This window comes from Onychomys torridus, chromosome 18, assembly GCF_903995425.1.
Source record: "Onychomys torridus chromosome 18, mOncTor1.1, whole genome shotgun sequence".
Classification (NCBI taxonomy): Eukaryota; Metazoa; Chordata; class Mammalia; order Rodentia; family Cricetidae; genus Onychomys; species Onychomys torridus.
Genome location: NC_050460.1, coordinates 4,181,687 through 4,201,276, shown reverse-complemented (window position 1 = coordinate 4,201,276; position 19,590 = coordinate 4,181,687). Strand labels below are relative to the sequence as shown.

At 48.5% G+C, this 19,590-nt stretch overlaps 1 protein-coding gene across 3 annotated transcripts in view; it reads right to left on the bottom strand.

Annotated features, from left to right (window-relative positions):
* Rftn1 (raftlin, lipid raft linker 1) overlaps positions 1-19,590 on the bottom strand; it is a 197,452-nt gene that overhangs the window by 54,190 nt on the left and 123,672 nt on the right. For all 3 annotated transcript variants that reach the window (XM_036167750.1, XM_036167747.1, XM_036167748.1), the window contains exons 5-6: positions 9,062-9,437; positions 1,428-1,631 (exon numbers count right to left, since the gene is read on the bottom strand). In XM_036167750.1, the coding sequence (XP_036023643.1) occupies positions 1,428-1,631; positions 9,062-9,437 (580 nt within the window). The remainder of the gene's footprint in view (positions 1-1,427; positions 1,632-9,061; positions 9,438-19,590) is intronic.

The window sequence follows — 19,590 nt, the reverse complement described above, 5'->3', positions numbered from 1 at the left end:
TATTGCCCCGACCTAAGTGCCATTGTCCCTAAAAATGCAAGAGTTTATGGGGTCCTCTCTGGCATCCCCAGGACTGATGAACTGGACTGGGAACGCCTACTTCAAGAACCACCTACCTCCTGGTGTTAGAGTCCCCTCCAAACAGCTGTGCCAAACCTCGGCTTAAGTGGACAGACACTGGAGCTACCTGGAGAGGGCTTCCTTTTGTATCAAGGAGTTACTAGATCTGCTGCTGGGGAAGAAAATGTGTCCTCAAAACTGCATTCTCAAATCCACTAGAGACATATAGCTATTCAAATTGAAATTAATGAAAGTGAAATAAACTGTAAAATTCAGTTCCTACGTCATAGGTGCCCAAGATGGCTGGTGGCTACCAAGCAGGATAAAACAATCCAAAACATTCTACCATCACAGAAAGTTCTACTGGACAGCATTGTTCTAGATGCTTTTCTGAGTCACTCAGTCATTTGACGTCATTCACCCCTTCACCATGCCTGCTGCTGCTATAACGACCTGTTGACCATCTCCGACATCTCCGACAGTCAAACAGAAATAAGCAAGGACTCTGCATCCAAAATTAAGACCTGTCTGTGCTTTAGCATCGTTCCAGGCTTTGAATCATCCAGAGCCTACACCTTCAGAACAACAGAGTCTCTATTCTAGGAATGCTTGCTTGGCACTGCCCAGATAATACAGAATCCAAACTCCATTCCCCGCCCTGCTAATGCCTGAGAGCTACACACCATCAGACCTGCTATCAGACGCTGCTGGGAGCCACAAGTTCTGTGTTACATCTCACTTCCTTAGTCCTGCTGACACACAACCCTCAGGACCTGTCCACGCTGGCACACTAGCCCCACACCTCAAGCTGCTTCCTTGTCTTCAAAGGTGACTGAACTCACCATCGTGCTAACCCCAAATCCTTCCTTGGTTTAAAATCTTTTCCCACTGTGGACAGACTTTCCCTCTGCCTCAAAAGCTGACATCAATAGTACGATTTCATGCAGCAAAAGCCCCATAGATGAGCTCACTTCTGGGGCAGAGTACTGGGCACTTGAGATTCAGGAGGCTTGTGTCCCAGCAACAGCTCACGGGAGCCAGGTGCTGCCATTATTTCCTACCTCAGACTGTAATAGTGTCTACAATCAATTTGCGCTTCTGGAGTGGCATGATCCGAGGGGGGCAGTTAACAGTCCCAGGCAGTTGTCATCTCAAAAGTGACAAGGATGGAAGCTACCACCAGTAAGGAAAACCACCACCTTTATCTGAGAAGACACTAGGTTGCTTCCCAGAGGGTCTAGCCTTCATGAGATCTGCTTGAGATATGTTAATTAGAAATCAAATGCTGTGTGTTCATTGGCTGTGCAGCTTTCAGGATGGAAAGAGCCAAGATCACAGAACAAGAAGGTGGGTAAGGCATTCCGTACCATTGGCCATGCCAAGGTGGAAGACGGCGTTCACCAGCACACCGCCTTTCCGGAAATGGTCGCTCATGTGCTCCAGCCAGCTGGCGTCCAGACTGCTCACTGTCTGGCCGTTCCGGGAGACCTGGAGGGGGATGGTGACGGGATAGTACTGCCGACACTTCTGCTGGCTCTTCGGTCTGTTGAAAAAGGCGAAGATCTCCATTTCTGTGGGAATTTGTAAAAAGGATGGAGAGAGGAAAGGTTAGCCCACAGAACAAGCCTGCTAACCTGGGTTCAGTGGAATCTCCCTGGAGCCTGAGGAATGGTATCAGCTGTGAATCCCTGAGGCCACACTCTTGCCAGATAACAAAACTCCATTTCCAGGAGCAACTGAAGTTGCTTCCAGAGAAGAAGGCCTCAGAAGTTGCACTTTGGATGGAGGCTGCGGTGTGTTTTGTTCTGAGATGGGGGTTCATGCACCTCAGGCTCCACTCAAACTGAATTTAGGATCCTCCTGCCTCTAATTACTAGGTGCATGAATTATGGAAGTATGTCACTACACTCAATTTGATGGTTCTGGAGACTGAACCCACCTCATGCATGTTAGGCAAATACTCTACATCCCTAGCTGGGACTAAGTTTTGAATCTGGAATATAATAGATGACTGTTACTTGGAATTAATTTGCATTGTTAAGCATTTGGAAGAAGTATATTTCTAGAATAAACATGAGTGTTTGCAAAGTAAATGTAATAGCCTTAAAAAACAGAAGCAAACAACAAAAAAAGGAGATTCATAAAAAGAAAAACATTTCTCTAATTCCAGGAATCTTTTTACATCCCTGGACTTGCTATTTATAAACTGCGGGAGAGTTTCCTGGGGCCAAACCCATAATACTCAATCAAGTGCATCAAGTACATTGATATGTAAAAATAAATATGTTCCTGTAAATGGGAGTTCCTGCCTGGAGTAGCAGGTCAGCTCAAACATCCAGGCAGGCCCTGGGTGTGAAGCCAGAAACTCTCTGTTCTTTCATTTATAGCCCAGAAATCAATAATCACTCCCCTACCCCCCACCCCGCTACTGATTTGCATCCTCCGCTGTTCCTGCTGCCAGCCGCGGTTAGCGGCAACCACTGCCAGGAGCAGATACCTGGGAGGTCAATCTACACTGGAGAGCCTGTCTTTGCGCCATTCACTTCCTCAGACCACCAAAGCTGGCCAAGCTTGAAAGACCTGCTTCCACAGGCTGGCTGGGAACACGCACTGGCTGCCAAAGACATCATTTGAGTGATATGGAAATCCCACCACCTTCCACACCAAAACCACAAAGGTCATAAAGAACAGTAGGCATTAGAGAGAAGGACAAATCATACATGTGCTCTGACAAGGGACACCTGTACGACTCTGGGGGTGTAGGCTCTCAAATTTCGGGATTGTGACATTTGGGTGGTATCTAAGTACTAGCTGGTGTGTGCGCACGTGCATACGTGTGTGTGTGTGTGTGTGTGTGTGTGTGTGTGTGTGTGTGTGTACACACTCACATGCACAATGCATGTGTGCATGCATAACGTTAGTTGTCTCCTTTGTTGCTTTTGCCTTTTGCCTTGAGATGCTGGCTCTCACTAAGCTTGCCACTCAGGCTAGACTGCATGAGATGAGCCGTGCACTCCCAGGCTCCACCTACTCCACCCTGCAGTGGCGGCTTTACAGGCATACATAGCCACCCCTGGCTTTTTATTTGGGTTCTGAGGATCCAAACTCAAGCTGTCATGCTTGTACAGCAAGCCTCAGATCCAATCCCACATACGTTGGTTTGTTTTTTGTTTTTTGTTTTTTAAAAACTGCTTGCTTTCCTTTATTTAAATAATAGGATTTAAAAAGAGAGACTGATTCTTGACCACAGAGGCGAACCACTCCTGCTTGCTACACTGCCAGGCGGGGCCAGGAGGTAACACCTGAAAAGTTTCTCATGGAGGAGATGCATCCTAGAACACAGGGAATCCCCCAGCCCCATCTGGTCAAGCACTGGTAAGGTTCCTGAGTCATGAGACCTGTTGTCACCAACAGCTAAAGTGACCAAGAGTTTCATCACGCTATCCCATCCAACAGAACCAGTGCCTATGTCTGGAAACTGCCACCTGGATTGTATGCAACAAATGCAAGACCAGTCACCAAACCCAACCACCTTTTCAGTCCACCTGCCTGACCCAAGGTGCTAGGTCTATCCCAGAAATGGTTTCAGACAAGAAGTTAGGTCCTGGTGCATGCAGAGCCAATCACTAAACTGTGTCATGATAATGGAAGATTGGGGTGACACAAGGCAGCTGCAGTGTGAGAAAAGAAGCCAGGGACTGAGGCTAAGTCAGGTATGAGCTGGGTGACCAGGTGTCTTCTAGTCCTTCATGCCCCAAGTTCAATAAAAGCAGCAGCTGCTAAGAAGGAGAAGAACCTGATATGGTGGGTCAAGCTTTCCCCATTGGAGCAGTTGGTACTATTGTAATATATCTCCTGTGTAATATGTAACATATTGTCACGGGTTGTTTGAGCTCACAGAGAAGCCAGCTCTTGAGGTAGGTCTGCCTGCCCCTATTTCAAACCCAAGCGTGCTTGTGTCCGGTGTCCTCCAAAAACACTTGTCTGGGAAGGGCTATCCTCCCAACTGAGTGAGTGACAGGGAGGAAAGAACAGGAATACAGCTCAAGAGTGAAAACACTGTCCTCGAGAAGAGCCAGAACGCAAACTCAGCAGATGTTACTATTGTTCATCCCATGACAGGAAAATGCCCACAGCAGGAAAGAGGGCCAGTTCAGCCAGGAGAGGAAACCCATGCAGAACCCCAGCTGCCTGCCTCAGCTTCTTCTACCAACTTCTGCTGGATGTTGTGAGCACCTGGCTTAATGGTGTTTTGTTGTCTGTCTGTCTGTTTACCTACCTATCTACCCTACATTAACTATTTATTATTTTACTTTAGCTTGCTGCATACACACCTAATGATTCACTCATTCAAACCCCAAAATATGGCTGTCATAGAACATTCTGCATACCCTCTAGAACAAGGAGATATCTCTGCTGCCAGAGATAGGGGGGATGAGATGAACAAATGGAGGCCATATTAAAGAGCAGGTTAGCACAGGGCAGCTGGGCCTCATCAGGGACCCAGGGCCACTGGCAGACCTCACCTCAGACATATCCATTAGGGACAAGACAACTGAGGTACCCATCTGATTGGACTGAAAGTCACTCCTGAACACTACTGGCCAGAACCATACACAGGTTTGGTCCAGAGCACAGACTCTGTAGGAAGTTATGGTTAAGCACAATGCAGTATGAGCAAGAACCCAGAGCTGCTGCACTGGGAGAAGTGAGTGGGAATTTGGTTGTGGCCACACCTGGTAGTACTTGAACACACAGAAGGATTGTCCCCACTCACATGGGGCAATAAAAATACCACTCTCCCCAATGCATAATGAAACAGAAAGGGAGCAAGGCTGAGATGAGAAGTGAGAAAGCCAATGTGGTGGAGGAGGAGAGGACTCCAGACAAGGCAGGAAGGGCCAGCAGCATCTAAGCTTTCCAGGCTCCATCCTCCCCAGGAGGCAGACTGAAGTTAGAGACCGAAATCCACTTTTCAGGAAGGAGAGGGAAATGCTGTGTGAGGAGGAGCCATGGAGACGGAAACGTTGCAGTGAGGAGACTGGGAGAGACCTGATCTCAGATACACAGCCCCTCCATCCCACGGAAACCAGTCAAGAGAAACTGTCCAAAACTGATGTGCTTGATGTTCTCATGCCCCCCAAACTCCAGCCCACTTCTTATATGAACAGAGACCAAGGATTCTGAAGAGGAGCCCCAAGTTTGTTTAAAATTTCTCAGCTGCTCTGTAACTCTACCATGACTCCAGCTGGAAGCTTTTTCCAGATGTGGGAGAGTCCCAAAGGAAGGCAGTGTTTCTGAGAATGGCTGAAGGCCTATGTTAGCAGAGAACACAAAGAGCAGCAGACTGTCTTCCTGCGCTCCTTCCCTGTGCCGTGGGGCCTCACCACATTTCATTTAGAATTCTTACACTCTCCACGGTCCCTGTACCATGTAGGTGCCTCACATGTTTGTGACTGACCTGAGCAGGTAAGTGGAGGACAAGGAGACCCGGACTGGCCAAGCACAGCTAGGCTGATGGTCCTTGCCACGCTGTAGGAAGTGGGCAAAGGAAAGGCACACAGCTCTGGGTCCCACACCTGGGCCTGAGTGCTGAACTACATAGTTCCTATGGAAGCCTGCAGCTTGCCTGCCTGTCTCTAGTTATGGAACCAGAGAGCCGGAACATGTGAAAGAGCCAGCCACAGGGGCTGGTGGGATTTCAGTTTCCAGGGAGAGTTCTAGTTTGGAGGAAATAGAATTGAGAACTGAATCTAGATTGTGGTCATCAGAAGCCAGACTTGGAGGAGTCAGCTGAATTGGAAGAATCAGGCATGGCTGGGTGGGGACTGCGGGCTGCTAACTCAGGTCATGGGCAGGGAGAACTAAGATGAGAACCTCCTATTGAGGCAGGGCTGTTGTGTGTGGTGGGAGGACCCCACCAAGGCTGCTTCACATTTCCAGGCCAGCATGAGGCCACCTGACATGACAGCAGAGGACAGAGACCAGTGCACACAAAGGAACAGCCAATGGGAAGAAGTCACAATTGCTGAGGCAGATCCAGACATTGGTGGTACCACAGCAAGGTGTGACCTCCCACCACACCCCACTCTCTCAACTTCCACAGGAAGTTCTATGCCTGATAGGGTCGGCTGCACCTCTCAGAATCCCAGCCAATGAGCAGCAAAGCCCAGAGGTTTTCACACCTCTCAAACTCTGGTCTCATGCCCAAATCTAGTAAGAGGTTAGTTTACTAGAACAAAGTAGAAGCTGGTGGCCGCAGTTGGGGGCATCAGGAGGAGTGCCTAAGAGGCCACTGAACAGAGACCTCTTATCCAGAAAGGTGATTGGCACCTCACCCTCACTCTGGCTGGCACCTCACCCCACTCTGGCTGGCACCTCACCCCACTCTGGCTGGCATATCCAGGCAGTTCTTGCTTCTTAAGCAAAGGTGTTCCAAGGGGTACTGGGGCTGTATTGCACAGGGATCTCATATCAACAGGAAGCTCCCAGACGAGAAATCCAAGTCAATGAGCAAGAAGTGTAAAACTCCTGGACCATGACACAGGGATGGGGTCAGCTACCTGCTCTCCCTACAGCCTCTGAAAGGAAGGCCACTGTGGACTATCCCTGCCCGGATCCAATCCTAGCTCTTTCCTACATAGGAAACAGACTAACAGAGGAGGGGTGGGGGAGGCATCCTCTGGGTTCTTTTTCAATTGTCTTGCTGTGGTTGTCCACCTGGTAGAAACAGTTCAGCCTCCTTAGGAGGTTTTGGGGTGTAGGCTGACAGAAAGTCAAGAGGAGAGCTGAGGAGGGGTATAGACAGCAGGCTGGGGTTGGGTGTTTCCAGGGCAGGGCAGTGAGCAGATCCCTCAGGGAAAGAATCAGCTAAACTCCATAGGAAAAGGCTCAGGAGACAGGCTGGGGGTCAAGTGAGGGCTATGACCTGTGGAGAAAGGGTCCTCGGATGTCCAGCCTTCAGGAAGGAAACTTGCCTTCTCTGTGACATCTCCTGTCACAGTTGTGGTGAGGAGTAATTGAGATAACTCCTGGGAAAACTGGACTGGTGCCCTCCACTAGTAGCTTGTGTTTCCCAGCCAATCAGATAAGCCAGGGGACCAGAGGGTCTGTGAGCTGTTTGCAGGGCAGGGCTGGGTTGTGTGCAGAGGAGGTAGTTGTCTACCTGGGGAGAGTAGAGGGCTTTGAAGCCCAGGGCCCCTGCCTCTCACCAGCAGGAAATCCCACTTCCCACTCCCAGTTGGGCTGAGGCCTTCAGGATACATCAATTAACCCACCATTTCCCAGAAGAGGACATGGTCCTGGGGAAATGGAGGCTGCAGGCCAAGGTGTTTTAGATGTTAGGTTCCAACATTCAGCCACAGGAGATCCTGGGCTTGGAGGAAAGCAAGGAGCCACAGGGCAGAACCAGGTATTGGGTATCTGAGAAGAGTCTTAGGAGAGGCCTCCCAGGGTCAAGGGTCAACCTCAGAAAGAAAAAAGTCCTGAGGTCTAGGAGACAGATGGGATATCCACACTCCGGACAGACTCTCAGGATTAATGGCTTCCTTTCTCCTTAAAGTCAGATTCTGTGAGGGGTGGCACCGTGGAGCCAGGGCCCTGAAGAATGGCTTACACAGGGAAGTCCTTAGCACCAGGCATGCATTGAGCCTTTTCACAGGAAGCTATACAGCAAGGTAGGGCATGTGTCTGGTCCTAGCTAGAAGGGTACACGACATTGGTTTCTTATCAGTGGTGCCTCCTGTCCCTTGCTCCTGGAAGCCACACCTGACCTGGGCCCTTGTGGTCCCCATGGTTCCACACACACCCTTCCTCCCTCTCAGAATTCAGCATGCACCGTCTCCAGCACCAAGATGGAGCTTCTTAGGAGCCTCACATCAGATATAAATCTGAGCTACCATCAGGATGAGGGAGAAGTCTACCTCACTGGGATGAACAGCTCTATGATCCTCTATTCAAGGATCAATGTCTTGAATAAACGATAGCTCCACTACATCTCAGAAATGAGGCAGCCCCAGTCTCTTCTTTGGAGCAGCCCTGCAATGAGATCTCAGAACTGACTCTCCAGTAATTTTCTTCTCACGAAGTTCTGATGTAGACAAAGAAACCCTATCCTTGTTTCTACCTCTCCAAGAACCCTTAGCACCTGTAAGAGGTCACTTTCAAGCACTAGTTAATACAGCAGCAATGGTCACTGGGGACATGATGCAGAAAGGTCTAAACAGATGCCTTCATGAGGCTTTGTGAGTATTCTACTGTCGGGCAATCCATGACACCAAGTAGAGAGGTGCCATGGACGGATGTCCACCCCACCTGTAGTCCTACGACAGGTGTGCCAGCCGGAAGTGGTAAGAGAACTCACTTGAATGTAAGACTGGCCCAGAGCCTGGTAATCAATAAGTACTAACAAACATCAGCCATTATAGTGATGTCATCAGTGCAGTGGCCATGACCACTGAGAAAGAAATCCCACACCGGTAGCCACTGCCTGGTGGAGCATTTTCCCCATGGTGCTCACTGTCAACTGCACACACTCCCTGCGATCAGGATGTTTCCATCCTCACAAGTAGAACGCCGCCCTTGCATGGTATGCCCTCCACAGCTTTCTGACACCCTTGTTTTAGGCAGACATTCAGAAGTGGAATGTCCAAGCTCATTGGAGTGTGGCTCACAAACATTGCCTCTGTGAGGGGAGAGAAGTGCCTGGCAACACAGGAGCCCGGAATGAGACTATTTCATCTAGAAGCACTTTGGGAGTCCCTGTAAGTCTGTTTCACTGGGCTCTGTCCCTCCCACGATCCACAACCACAGCAGGTAAAAACAGCTGTGAGGCCCAGATAGCCGCTGGATAAACTTTCGCTTGTTCAATGTACTGCTGCATCTACATACTAATTCTGTTCCTCCTTCCTAAGAGGCCCTGCTGGGTGGGGTGGGGGGGGTAGTACTAAAAAGCTGTTAGCCTCTCTTTAAGCAGCTCAAAACTCCTGATGCTGACACTTACTCCTTGAGAGCAGCTGTTTGTGTCCATTTGAGGGGTCATCCTCTGGCCCATCCAGTGTTGGGCTCAGCTCCCTCAGTGGAAACTCGCCAGCCCCCGACTCTTCTGAGGGAGCAGGAATGCCAGGCTGCTGAGCTGTGGAGCCCTGGCTGGGTTCTGGTCTTCGGTTCTGGTCTGCAGTGGCAGCATCCATATCTGCAGCCTTTGGGGTATCACTTTCCAAGGATGCATGGTCCCCAAAGGTGTGTTTCACATCCCTGGCATCTGTAGCACTGTTGGCAATGGGCACTGAACGGCTGCTGCCTGCCGAGTTCACAGAGGACTGGTACTGAGGCACCACGCTGACGAACTTCAAGCCCCGGTGAGCAGCCTCCTGTACCTAGGAGACGAAGAAAAGGAAGGAGGTGTTGTGAATGGGACATGGGCATGGCCAGGCACTGAGGCCTCTGTGCATTCCCAGTGTAAACATAGGGACAATGAGTAGAAGAGGCTGAAGGGACATGTCAGGCCTGGTGGGTTTCACTGTTAGAAAAACTTAAACATTGGTTATTGAAGTTCTCTCTCTCTCTCTCTCTCTCTCTCTCTCTCTCTCTCTCTCTCTCTCTCTCTCTCTCTCTCTCTCTCTCTCTTTGTCATGTGTGTGTATATGTGTGTCATGTTACACATAACTGAGCTGTCTGACATGGACAGGTGGACAGGTGCTGGGTTCTCTGCAAGAACAGCAAGTGGTCTTGCTTCTCTGCCACCTCTTAGGTTTTTATTTTTGAGACAGGGAGTCACTGGGCTAAGTATCCCCCTGAGCCTGCCTCCCCAGTACTGGCATTACAGGAAGGAGCCACTGGCTTCACCCCCTTATTTGGTGGATGCACATGAACATGTGGATGCAAATATACATGTGAGCATGTGAGTCTAGAGGCCAGAGGTCAGTATCGAGCGTCCTCCTTGATTGCTTGCCACCTTTAGTTTTTGAGACAGAGTCTCTCAATGAAGCTCATCTGTCTGTCTAGGCCAATGGACCAAGGAGCTGGCCACTGACTGCCCAGGGGGTCCACAGCTCCAGAGACCGCCCAGTTTCTCTCCAGTGCCCCGGCAGTAGAAGGACAGCATGTGTTGCCGTTTTCAGTGTTTAGCCTGAGTTCTGAGAGGAGCCAAACTCAGGTCCTCATGCTTTTGTGGGGGGCACCTGACCAGCTGATCAGCTTCCCGAACCTCCCATTTTCATTTTTTAAGAGGGTGGGAAAAGGATCTGAAAGAATAAGCTCAGACAAACGGAATTTGAAAGAGGAAGTTCATGTGACAATTTATATCTTTCTACTCCGTCACCTGCCTCCCTCCCATGAGGCTGGAGTGCAAACCCCCACAGCTGCACTGCATCCCTCACTGCCTGGTGGCAGTGCACGGTCCTAAGAGCCTCCTGCTGTGGACAGTAGTTTAGGCAGAGGACCGAGATGGGGCATCTGATGGGCATCCTTCCCAGTGCTGCTCTCCAGCCACCCCAGACCCACAGCTAAAAGCAAGCCCATGGCTCCCCAAGCCCTAGTACGCGTCACCTCAAGCAAGGAACCAGGAAGCTATTCTCCCTCACTCCTCGAGGCCCAAAGAAGAGCCTGAACATCTATCTACAAGGTGTCTTGTGGCATGTGACCACTCCATGAAAACAGTCCCAAGCAGATGAATTTAGTAGTAAGGACGCAGAAAGAGAAACTGAAAGTAACAGTATAATGAAATCAAGCAAATCAGCCAGTCTGAGATTCCCCCACCCTCCAAGTTCAAGCAGAGGGACCAATGAGCAAAGAGGACTGCCTCAGAAGTATTAGTCTCTGACCTCTAAGTGGATGACCTCAGAAATCCTGAGGCTTCTGCCTTGATCAACTATAGTCTGGAATCAGCAACAAGTACCAGCATGGAGCTCCTGGAGGAGTGACCTCCCAGCCCTCCTTAGTCCAACAATCCTGTGTTATGTGGGGTCATTTTGGTTCCACACAGACAAGTCTAGAAAAATTCTATAGCAGTTGCAGATGTATACGCCAGTTTTTTGTTTTGTTTTGAATAAAGTGTATCCTCTGCCAGACAGAGCAGTAACGGCAGTAGGCCTACTGTGGATCTGCTATGTGCTGGGCACTGCACTGGCATTTACATGGTTGTTTTGTTTAATCATTGTCTCCATTTTAGACGAAGACAATGAGGCTGAGGGGTAGAGAGTCACAAGTGTGCAGTGAGGAGCCAGAGTTCAATGCCGGACCTGGGCCAGAGCAGACCTGAGATCCAGTGGGCGCCTCTCAGGCTTTCAATCTGTACATGTCTGTGCTCTGTGTGATCACTTAATCAGTTTTGTTACTAGAAGCAAGAACCCGAGGGGACCAACTTCAGGAAGAAAGGTAACTTGATCCTGGCTGACGGGGGTCTGAGGTTCTAGTCCTTTGTGGTAGGGTAGGACAGCCCACATCACAGTGGCTAGGACGTGGCGGGAGGGGCGCCTGGACTCACTTGCTTTACCCCCCCCTTCTTATTCTACCCAGGCCCAGCCTATCCAGTGGTGTTACCCACACTCAGTGTTAGCTGGTCTGGAAAGATGCCCCTTTACACACACACACACACACACACACACACACACACACACCACAGGGGTGCACTCTACCATCAGCTCCTCAGTTCAATCAAGAACACTATCACTGCTAGGTATGTGTCCCACCCACAGGCCCATGACTGGCTCAAAATCCTCTTCAAAGGCCATGAGGAAATGGGAGGGGGGGCGACCCCCCAAAGTCCCTCTTCTTAATCCATGATACTCACCTAGTTTTGAAGTTATTTTAAAAAGCTGAAAGGTAACACAGATAATCAAGTTTTAAAAGAAAAGAATGAGGTCGTAATTATATGGAAGGCCCTTCAGCTGAGAAAAGCAGCTGCTCACAAAGCCTAGCTCTGAGCTTCCCAACAAAATGGGCAAAAGGAGGAAGTGAAGGAACAGCTCCTGGGTCTACTGCTCAGCCACAGAGAAAAGGGCCTCATCCTAACAGAAGCTGACACTGTAGCCATGGCAACAGCTTGGCTTGAAGACTGAGCAGGGAGCCCAGACCTGTTCCTCAGTGACATGGGAAATGGTGGGTGGTGCAAACTTTCCGTGCCTCAGTGGCATCTCTAAACGGGAGAACCAGGAGTTCCTCATAGCAGACCACATATGTGAGTGCACAGATCAGGGCGTAGCACAGGCACTGGTGTCCACCATGACTGCCGGACTAGTCTTCTGTCAGTCTGGGGCTTTGGCAGCCATACAGACACTGCTGGGGTCGTCAGGTAGAAAGGGAGAGGGTTCTGCACTCAGTCCCTGCTCACCCCAGACTCCTGTGCCCTGAAGTACTCTACTGAATTTAACCTCTCAGCCAGCAAAGCCAGGTCCCTAAGCACCAGTGGGAACTTGTAAGCAATGCGATTCTCAGATACTGTAGACATAGAGTCAGCTATTTGGAGGTGAGCCCTGTAGCCCAAATTGTGGACCAGGACTGCCTTGTTTCTGCATGCTGTAAGGCCCTCTGCACTAGACTTGAGGTATTCTGTACTGTTACGTACACAGTGATGGAGTGACGGTCTGATGGGTAGCCATGTTTAATGTGTATCTGTAGGTATGTGAACACCTGTAATGCATGCATGTGTATGCCCTTCCTCCTGGAGTGGGCTCTCTGGGAGCAAGATGGTAGTGGATTATGTCTCTTGTTCTGGAATTCAACAACACATCTACTTGTTCTCTCTACTGTCCCAGATCAGTACACTGTGATCAGCATTAGGGAGCCTGAGGCAGGAAGATTACAAGTTTGAGGCCAACCTGGGTTACACAGAGTTTTTAAAGCTAGCCTGGGAAACATAGTGACATACTGTCTCCAACACACACACACACACACACACACACACACACACACACACGCACACACGGGGTGTAGAAGGAAGTAGGGAGGGAGGGAGGGAAATCAGGACTGTAAGCATCAAGCTGTCATTATATAATAGAATAGGACTGAGGTATAGATTGGTGCAGAACTGAAGAATGCATTCTTGAAAGTATTAAAATATGGTTTATTTTTTTTTATAATATTATGCTTCACATAACCTATTAGAGGGCCAAATTTGCAAGAGGCTTTGAAGAATGAATACAAGTTTACCATATATTTGAAGGAAAAACTACACTAAAGGCAAGAAAAAATTATACACAGCAAAAGTCTGAAGATGGGTAATAGCCTGATGTGCTACAGAAATTTGTAGAATTTTTTTTCTGAAACATGACAGGAGAAGCCAGGAGCATCCAGAAACCACAAGGCAGTATGCCCATATGCCTTCAGCAGAGGCTCACAGCCACATGCTGGTAGTGCATCCCTGACACTCCCACCTCAGTAACTTTGGAAGGAAAGGGTAGAGTCTGGGGACAGGGAGTATAAGATTTCTTCAATTCCATCTTTTATTTCAAACATCAGTCTGAATTTAATGTATCATTTCATGGTACTGCAAGCATGTGCCCCTTTCAAGAGCTGCTAAGGTTAAACGCGCCCTCCATCCCAAGCCTTCCAGGAATCCACCTCCTGGGACGATGAAGCACATCTTTGTGTAACTGTCTGCAGCTCAATGTCTGTCCTACAGGTGAGATGATGAGGCTGAGGGACACTGACTTTTTAAGAACTCAGCACGGGCCACCCAGAAAGAGTAAGCCATCTCATCAGCCAGAAGACTGTATTTCTTTTTCATAAAGGTCACTATTTGGGGAGCAGAGAGATGGCTCAGTGGTTAAGAGCATATACTGCTCTTGCAGAGGACCCAGGCTCAGTTCCCAGCACACATGTCTGGTTATTTACAACAGTCTATAACTCCAGCTTCAGGGGATCTGACACCCTCTTCTGGCCTTCACAGGCACCTGCACTCACCCACACATACCCACACACTTGCCACATGACTAAAAATAAAACATTTTATTTAAAAAAGATGGTATGTGTCTAGATCCTAGGAGCTCCCATCTCCTGGTGTCTAGCCTCCCCTAGTGCAGACACTTTCTCTTTCTCAGAAAGTCATCTGACCAAGTCTACATCAAATCAGGGTCCTGTCTGTGTCTCATTCACTTGTTGATTTAATACCTTTACAGAACAAGTCTCAAATGCATACTAATGCCAGGTATTGCTGGGATTGATCAGGGTTCATTCAGGGCCACCAGCTCTCCTCAGTCTCACTCTCTTCTGGGTGACTCTAGCCTGTAGTTTCAACACTGATCATGCTAATTGTTCTCACGTTTGTGCCTTTAGTCCTGGCTGGCCTTTCCAGTTCTGAGCAGTACATCCAATGAGCACAGCTGCTGGACCACCCACACCGTGCCTCTGAATCTGGAGACGTGGGTCTCTCCTTCCTCAGCTCCTCCCCCTCCTCCTACACATACATTCAGCCACATCCCTCCAGACCTGTCCCTCCCCTGGACACCTGACTCCAACTCCAACTGCACATCATGAGAACGTCATGCCTTGCTACAGTCTCCAAGCATCCGAGATCAAATCAGTACAAAATCGTAAGTAACCTGGTCACCTCAGCTGTGGAGGTTCCAGACTATCACATGCACAATCACAACCGTAATGAGGCAAAACAGCAATTAACACTGTATAACTCGTCTGCAAAGCACATCTGCATGCACTTCATTAGGCCTCCAAACAACCCCTTATATCAGAGGAAGCCTGTCAAATTTCCCAGAGCTCAGAAGCAATGCCGTACTCATCCTGAACACCTTGAACCAGGACTGAAAGTCTTTCCCATCACACAACACGGCCTCTGCTGAGATGCCCATGTGATGCCAGTCTAACTCCATGTACACTCCATGACACTTCCAGGTAGGTATGGAGAGCTAAGTACTGCCATTTGGACTGAGCCAAGCAAGACTCAATTCAAAACTTTCTATCATGTTAGAACAAACTCCATGGTAATGGATTCAGGATGTAAGAGAAAAGGTGTCTTTTGAAATTTAATTATGTAAGAGTCGCAATTTAAAAAAAAAAATCAACTTTGGTTACATTGTCAAGGAATCACTTTCATTACAGACTTACACACACACACACACACACACACACACACACACACACACACACACACGACATTCCCAAAACATCTAAGATGGACTAGTTACTTCCATTTTAGAATGGGTATCTGTATTTTAGAGTACATTTACCAGCCACAGTGAAACCACTGAGAACTGAGACACGGGTCAGGTTTACTTCTTAAGTCCTAACAGCTATGGTTAACGTGGGAGAGAGACACAAAGCCTGTTACAGATGGGACAGGCCACACGGTGTTACAGGCAAAGCTCAGACAGTTTCAAGGCTGCCATCTGAACCCCACAAGGGAGGTGCCATAGCTAATTTTGTGTCACCCTGTCTATACTATGGTGATCTCTTGTCTGGTAAAATACTATGCTAATCTAAATATTGCTGAAGGGGTAATTTAAAGGTATGATTGACACCCACAATCAGCTGACTTCCTATAAAGTAGGTCAGTTCCACAATGCAGTGGGCCTCAACCAATCAGCTGAAGGACTGATGGCCATGTGCCTTATCCAGGACCTAGGGAGGGGCTGGGTGAAGCCAGAGGAATTTGGTGCTTGCTTCTGCCTGGCTAACAGATTATCCACCATGTGGTGAGAAGGTCTCCATTCAGACCAAGGGAAGTTGCAGCTAGAGTTAGTGGACTTACGTTCGACAAATTATTAGAGTATCTATCTTTATGACAAGCTTGATGAATGCCTGTAAATCATCTGCTAATTAACACCAAAAATCAATACTCACTGCTTAAAAAAAATTGAAAGAGCTGTTTTATCCAATATAATAGCTCCTAGCCATGCATGGCTATAAAATTAATTCAAATAAAAACCTCCAATTCTGCAGTCATCACTAGTGACTACCCTACTGGATGGTGAATATCTAGAAGATTTCTGTAATGACTGAAAGTTCTGTCCGGTATAGCTGCTATGGAGCATGATGCAGCATGTAAAATGGCAAATGGGGAGGGCTGGAGATAAGGCGCAGTGAGTAAGGGCATGCACTGCTCTCGGAGATGACTGTAGTTGGTTCCCAGTACCCACACCTGAAACTGCAGCTCCAGATGAGCCAGTGTGCTCTTCTGGCTTCCACAGGCACCTACACTCATGTTCACACCCACACACAGCACATACCCATACGGATAGTTTTTAAATTTACAAGTACAAAACGATGGAACGTGTTTGAGGCCCATCATACACTCCAGATACTCCTTAGGGCAGGACTATTGCCCACTCTAACCCTCCTCATGACTCATGCCCCTGGGGGGGCCTTGGCACACACACATCTGCACACAGAACTATGAACTATGTATGTCAGGACTGGCACAAAAACCTCTGTTCTGGGTTGCACGGTTTACATGAGTCTTTACGGTGAATATTTTATCACGTACACATAACCCTTCCCATTTTTGTCACCTCAACTGATGCAGCTTTCTGAAAAGACAGTCTCAAAATAACATGTTCTTGTGCTCACATGTGAAGCCTGCCTGTAGGGATGTATTAACACTTAGCTTCCGGAACAGGGTGCTTCGCTAGGCAATTACTGCCTGTGCATGAGCAGTGGTGGTGGTGGTGGTGGTGGTGTGGTGCAGGTGGTGCAGGTGGTGGTGGTGTGGTGGTGGTGTGGTGGTGGTGTGGTGGTGGTGGTGGTGGTGGTGGTGGTGGTGGTGCAGGTGGTGGTGGTGGTGGTGGTGGTGGTGGTGGTGGTGGTGGTGGTGGTGTGGTGGTGTGGTGGTGGTGGTGGTGTGGTGGTGCAGGTGCTGGTGTTTTCTCTGCTGACCCAACTTTCAGGAATGAATCTTGGGCAAGCAGCCTGAAGACCTAAAGCTGTGGACCCAGCTCTGCATCTTGCTACTTACTTTACTCGTGAAGGCATCATCTATAACATGGAAATGTAATACTCATTTAGCCATCCTGTTATATAGTCTTATATCTACCTACTGTAATGGATGGGACTGGGGAAACAGAAAAATGGCATTACTCTGCCATCCTGAATGCCATATCATCTGAGAAGCCCTAAAGAGTTAACTTTTCCATTTTTCTTGAACTGCCTAACTCAATTGGAGATGCCTCCCCTAGTCCTGAGCTCTCTGGGGGGCTGCAGATGAGGGGAGGTGGAGCTTCTGATTCTCCACTGTTAAGGGTGAGCTGGGAGAGAGCATGAGATGTGGTGTAGTAGTTCAGGACAGATCTCCTTAAAACAAACGGAAAGGCTAGAAAGATTGGTTAGCAGTCAAAAGTGCTTCATGCTCTTAGAGAGAACCCAGGTTTGGTTCGCAGGGCCCACACAGCAGCTTATAACTGTAACTGTAGTTACAGGGGATCCAGGACTGTCTTCCAGCTTTCACAGGCACTAAGCAAGTGTGCGCTGCACACACATACATGCAAGCAAAACATTCACAAATGTGTGTGTGTGTGTGTGTGTGTGTGTGTGTGTGTGTGCAAAATAAACATAAAAAAGAAGAGCTAGGCCCAGAGCACCAGTTTCACACTACACAGAGAGTGGAGTGAGTACATGTGGGGCTACAAGTCAGTATGAGTTGAGGGGCAGTGGTATTGAACTCCTAATCATCGAAGATTTTCCACTAGCTTTTGGGGAACCAAACCCAGAAGAAGATACCAGCTCCGTTTCAAAAGTCTAAATGAAAGATGTAAAAAGGGATGAAGACAAAAAGAATTCCTGTGAGGAGGACCTGATGGTTTCAGAGTTTCCACACCATTTAGCGGGGCAGGACAGGAGCTGGACTCAGAGCTGGACCGGCATGTCCAGCCTTGCCAGGAAACGTCCTGCACCCAACCCCACCACCCACTTCTATTTGTTGGTATCATTCTTCTTACCTATGGTGAAGTTCCTTCCCACAGCAAAAGAACATGACCATTGCCAACTTACCACTCTTCCTGACAATAGCTTAGACACCAGAGACAGAGACAGTAAACTTCCTGGTACCCACAAGGAAGTATTCCAGCGACTAGGCCTTCTTGGTTCATCTACAACACAACCGCTTCACCCAAGGTTCTCAGAAACATGCTGGGCCACATCAAGACACTTGCCACTAGATAGTGTCCCCTAGACATGGCAGAGATGCCACATATAAACTCAACAACATGGTTGCCTAAACATGAGCTGCATAATGCCAACCAACACTCGTTGACATGCGATGCAAACAGGGAAATCTGACAAGCCTCCACCCTAGGATGAAGAGCTGCTGAGACAAGGAGACTCAGTCTTCTCCAGGGTGAGCGCCGGCAGTGAGGGAGAGGGGGGAGAGAGAGGGAGAGAGAGAGAGAGGTCACAAACTGGAGAGAGTAGGAGGAACATGGGAAGGAGGGCTAAGGGAGTATACATGATACACAGTATTTATGAATGAAAGTATCAAAAATTTAAATTATAAAAAAAGATCTCAGGGAACAACTTTGATTGGCTCAGCTTAGGTCAGGTGTCCACCTCTTAGCCAATCAGCACTGGCCTGAGTGCAGGGTGATTCCCAAGGAAATCACACAGCTGAATGATGTGACTTTCAAGAATTATTGTTTCAAGGCAGACAAAATAAGCTCGAATATTTTTTACGTTACATCACACAATGGGAAGCAAAGCTTGCATTTTTGTTCATGTCCTCCTTGTACTAACAGGAACATAAGGGAGACAAGCAAAGCTAAGTAGTTAGATTTGTATCCAGCACACTGATGTGTTTTTGGTCAAAACTGTTTCTGCTCCCTTGCTCTAGGGAGTTTTGTTTGGCATAGACACAGCATTTATCCGCTTCCCAGAGAATGTGCGACCCCAACCAGGTCTACACAAGACTGTCCACTGAAATACTTTCTGGAACCAACTTCCTCCCCGTCTACTTGGCAGCCACCTCTGACTCACCCCTCAGAGCTTGCCCATCTGTAGCATGAGCACACAGCTGAGCACACATGTGCTACAAATGCTCAGACCAGCATCCTGAAGCAAAGCAAAGACCCCAGCTCAAGAAAACCTCAATCCTTCAGATCACAACGCCTAGGAAAACACTGAGCAGGGAAAAGCCTCCTCCCATTGACAGAAGATCCCTGGCATTGTGACATCCTGGTATATACGGGGGTGGGGGGTGGGAGGGAGTCACAGTTCAGTAACTTCTCCTTAGAGCCATGCTCACCAAGGGAAATGGTGCAAGAACTACCTGGAGGACAGGAGCAGAGGCAGTCTGCTAACCAGGAGATACAGCTCTGGACTCAGAGGTTAAGCAGCTGCTCATCATTGCCTAAAGCAATCAGTCTTCTAGGATTGAGACTGGAGAGATGGCTGGGGAGTTAAAAGCACTTGTTGCTTTTTACAACCATCTGTAAGTTCAGTGCCAGAGGCCTTTTCTGACCACACTGGGCGCTAGACACACATACACGTGTGTGTGTGTGTGTGTGTGTGTGTGTGTGTGTGTGTGTGCAGGCAGAACACTCTAAAAAGATTTTTTAATGATGCTAGGATGACAGGAATGTGCTGGAAAAA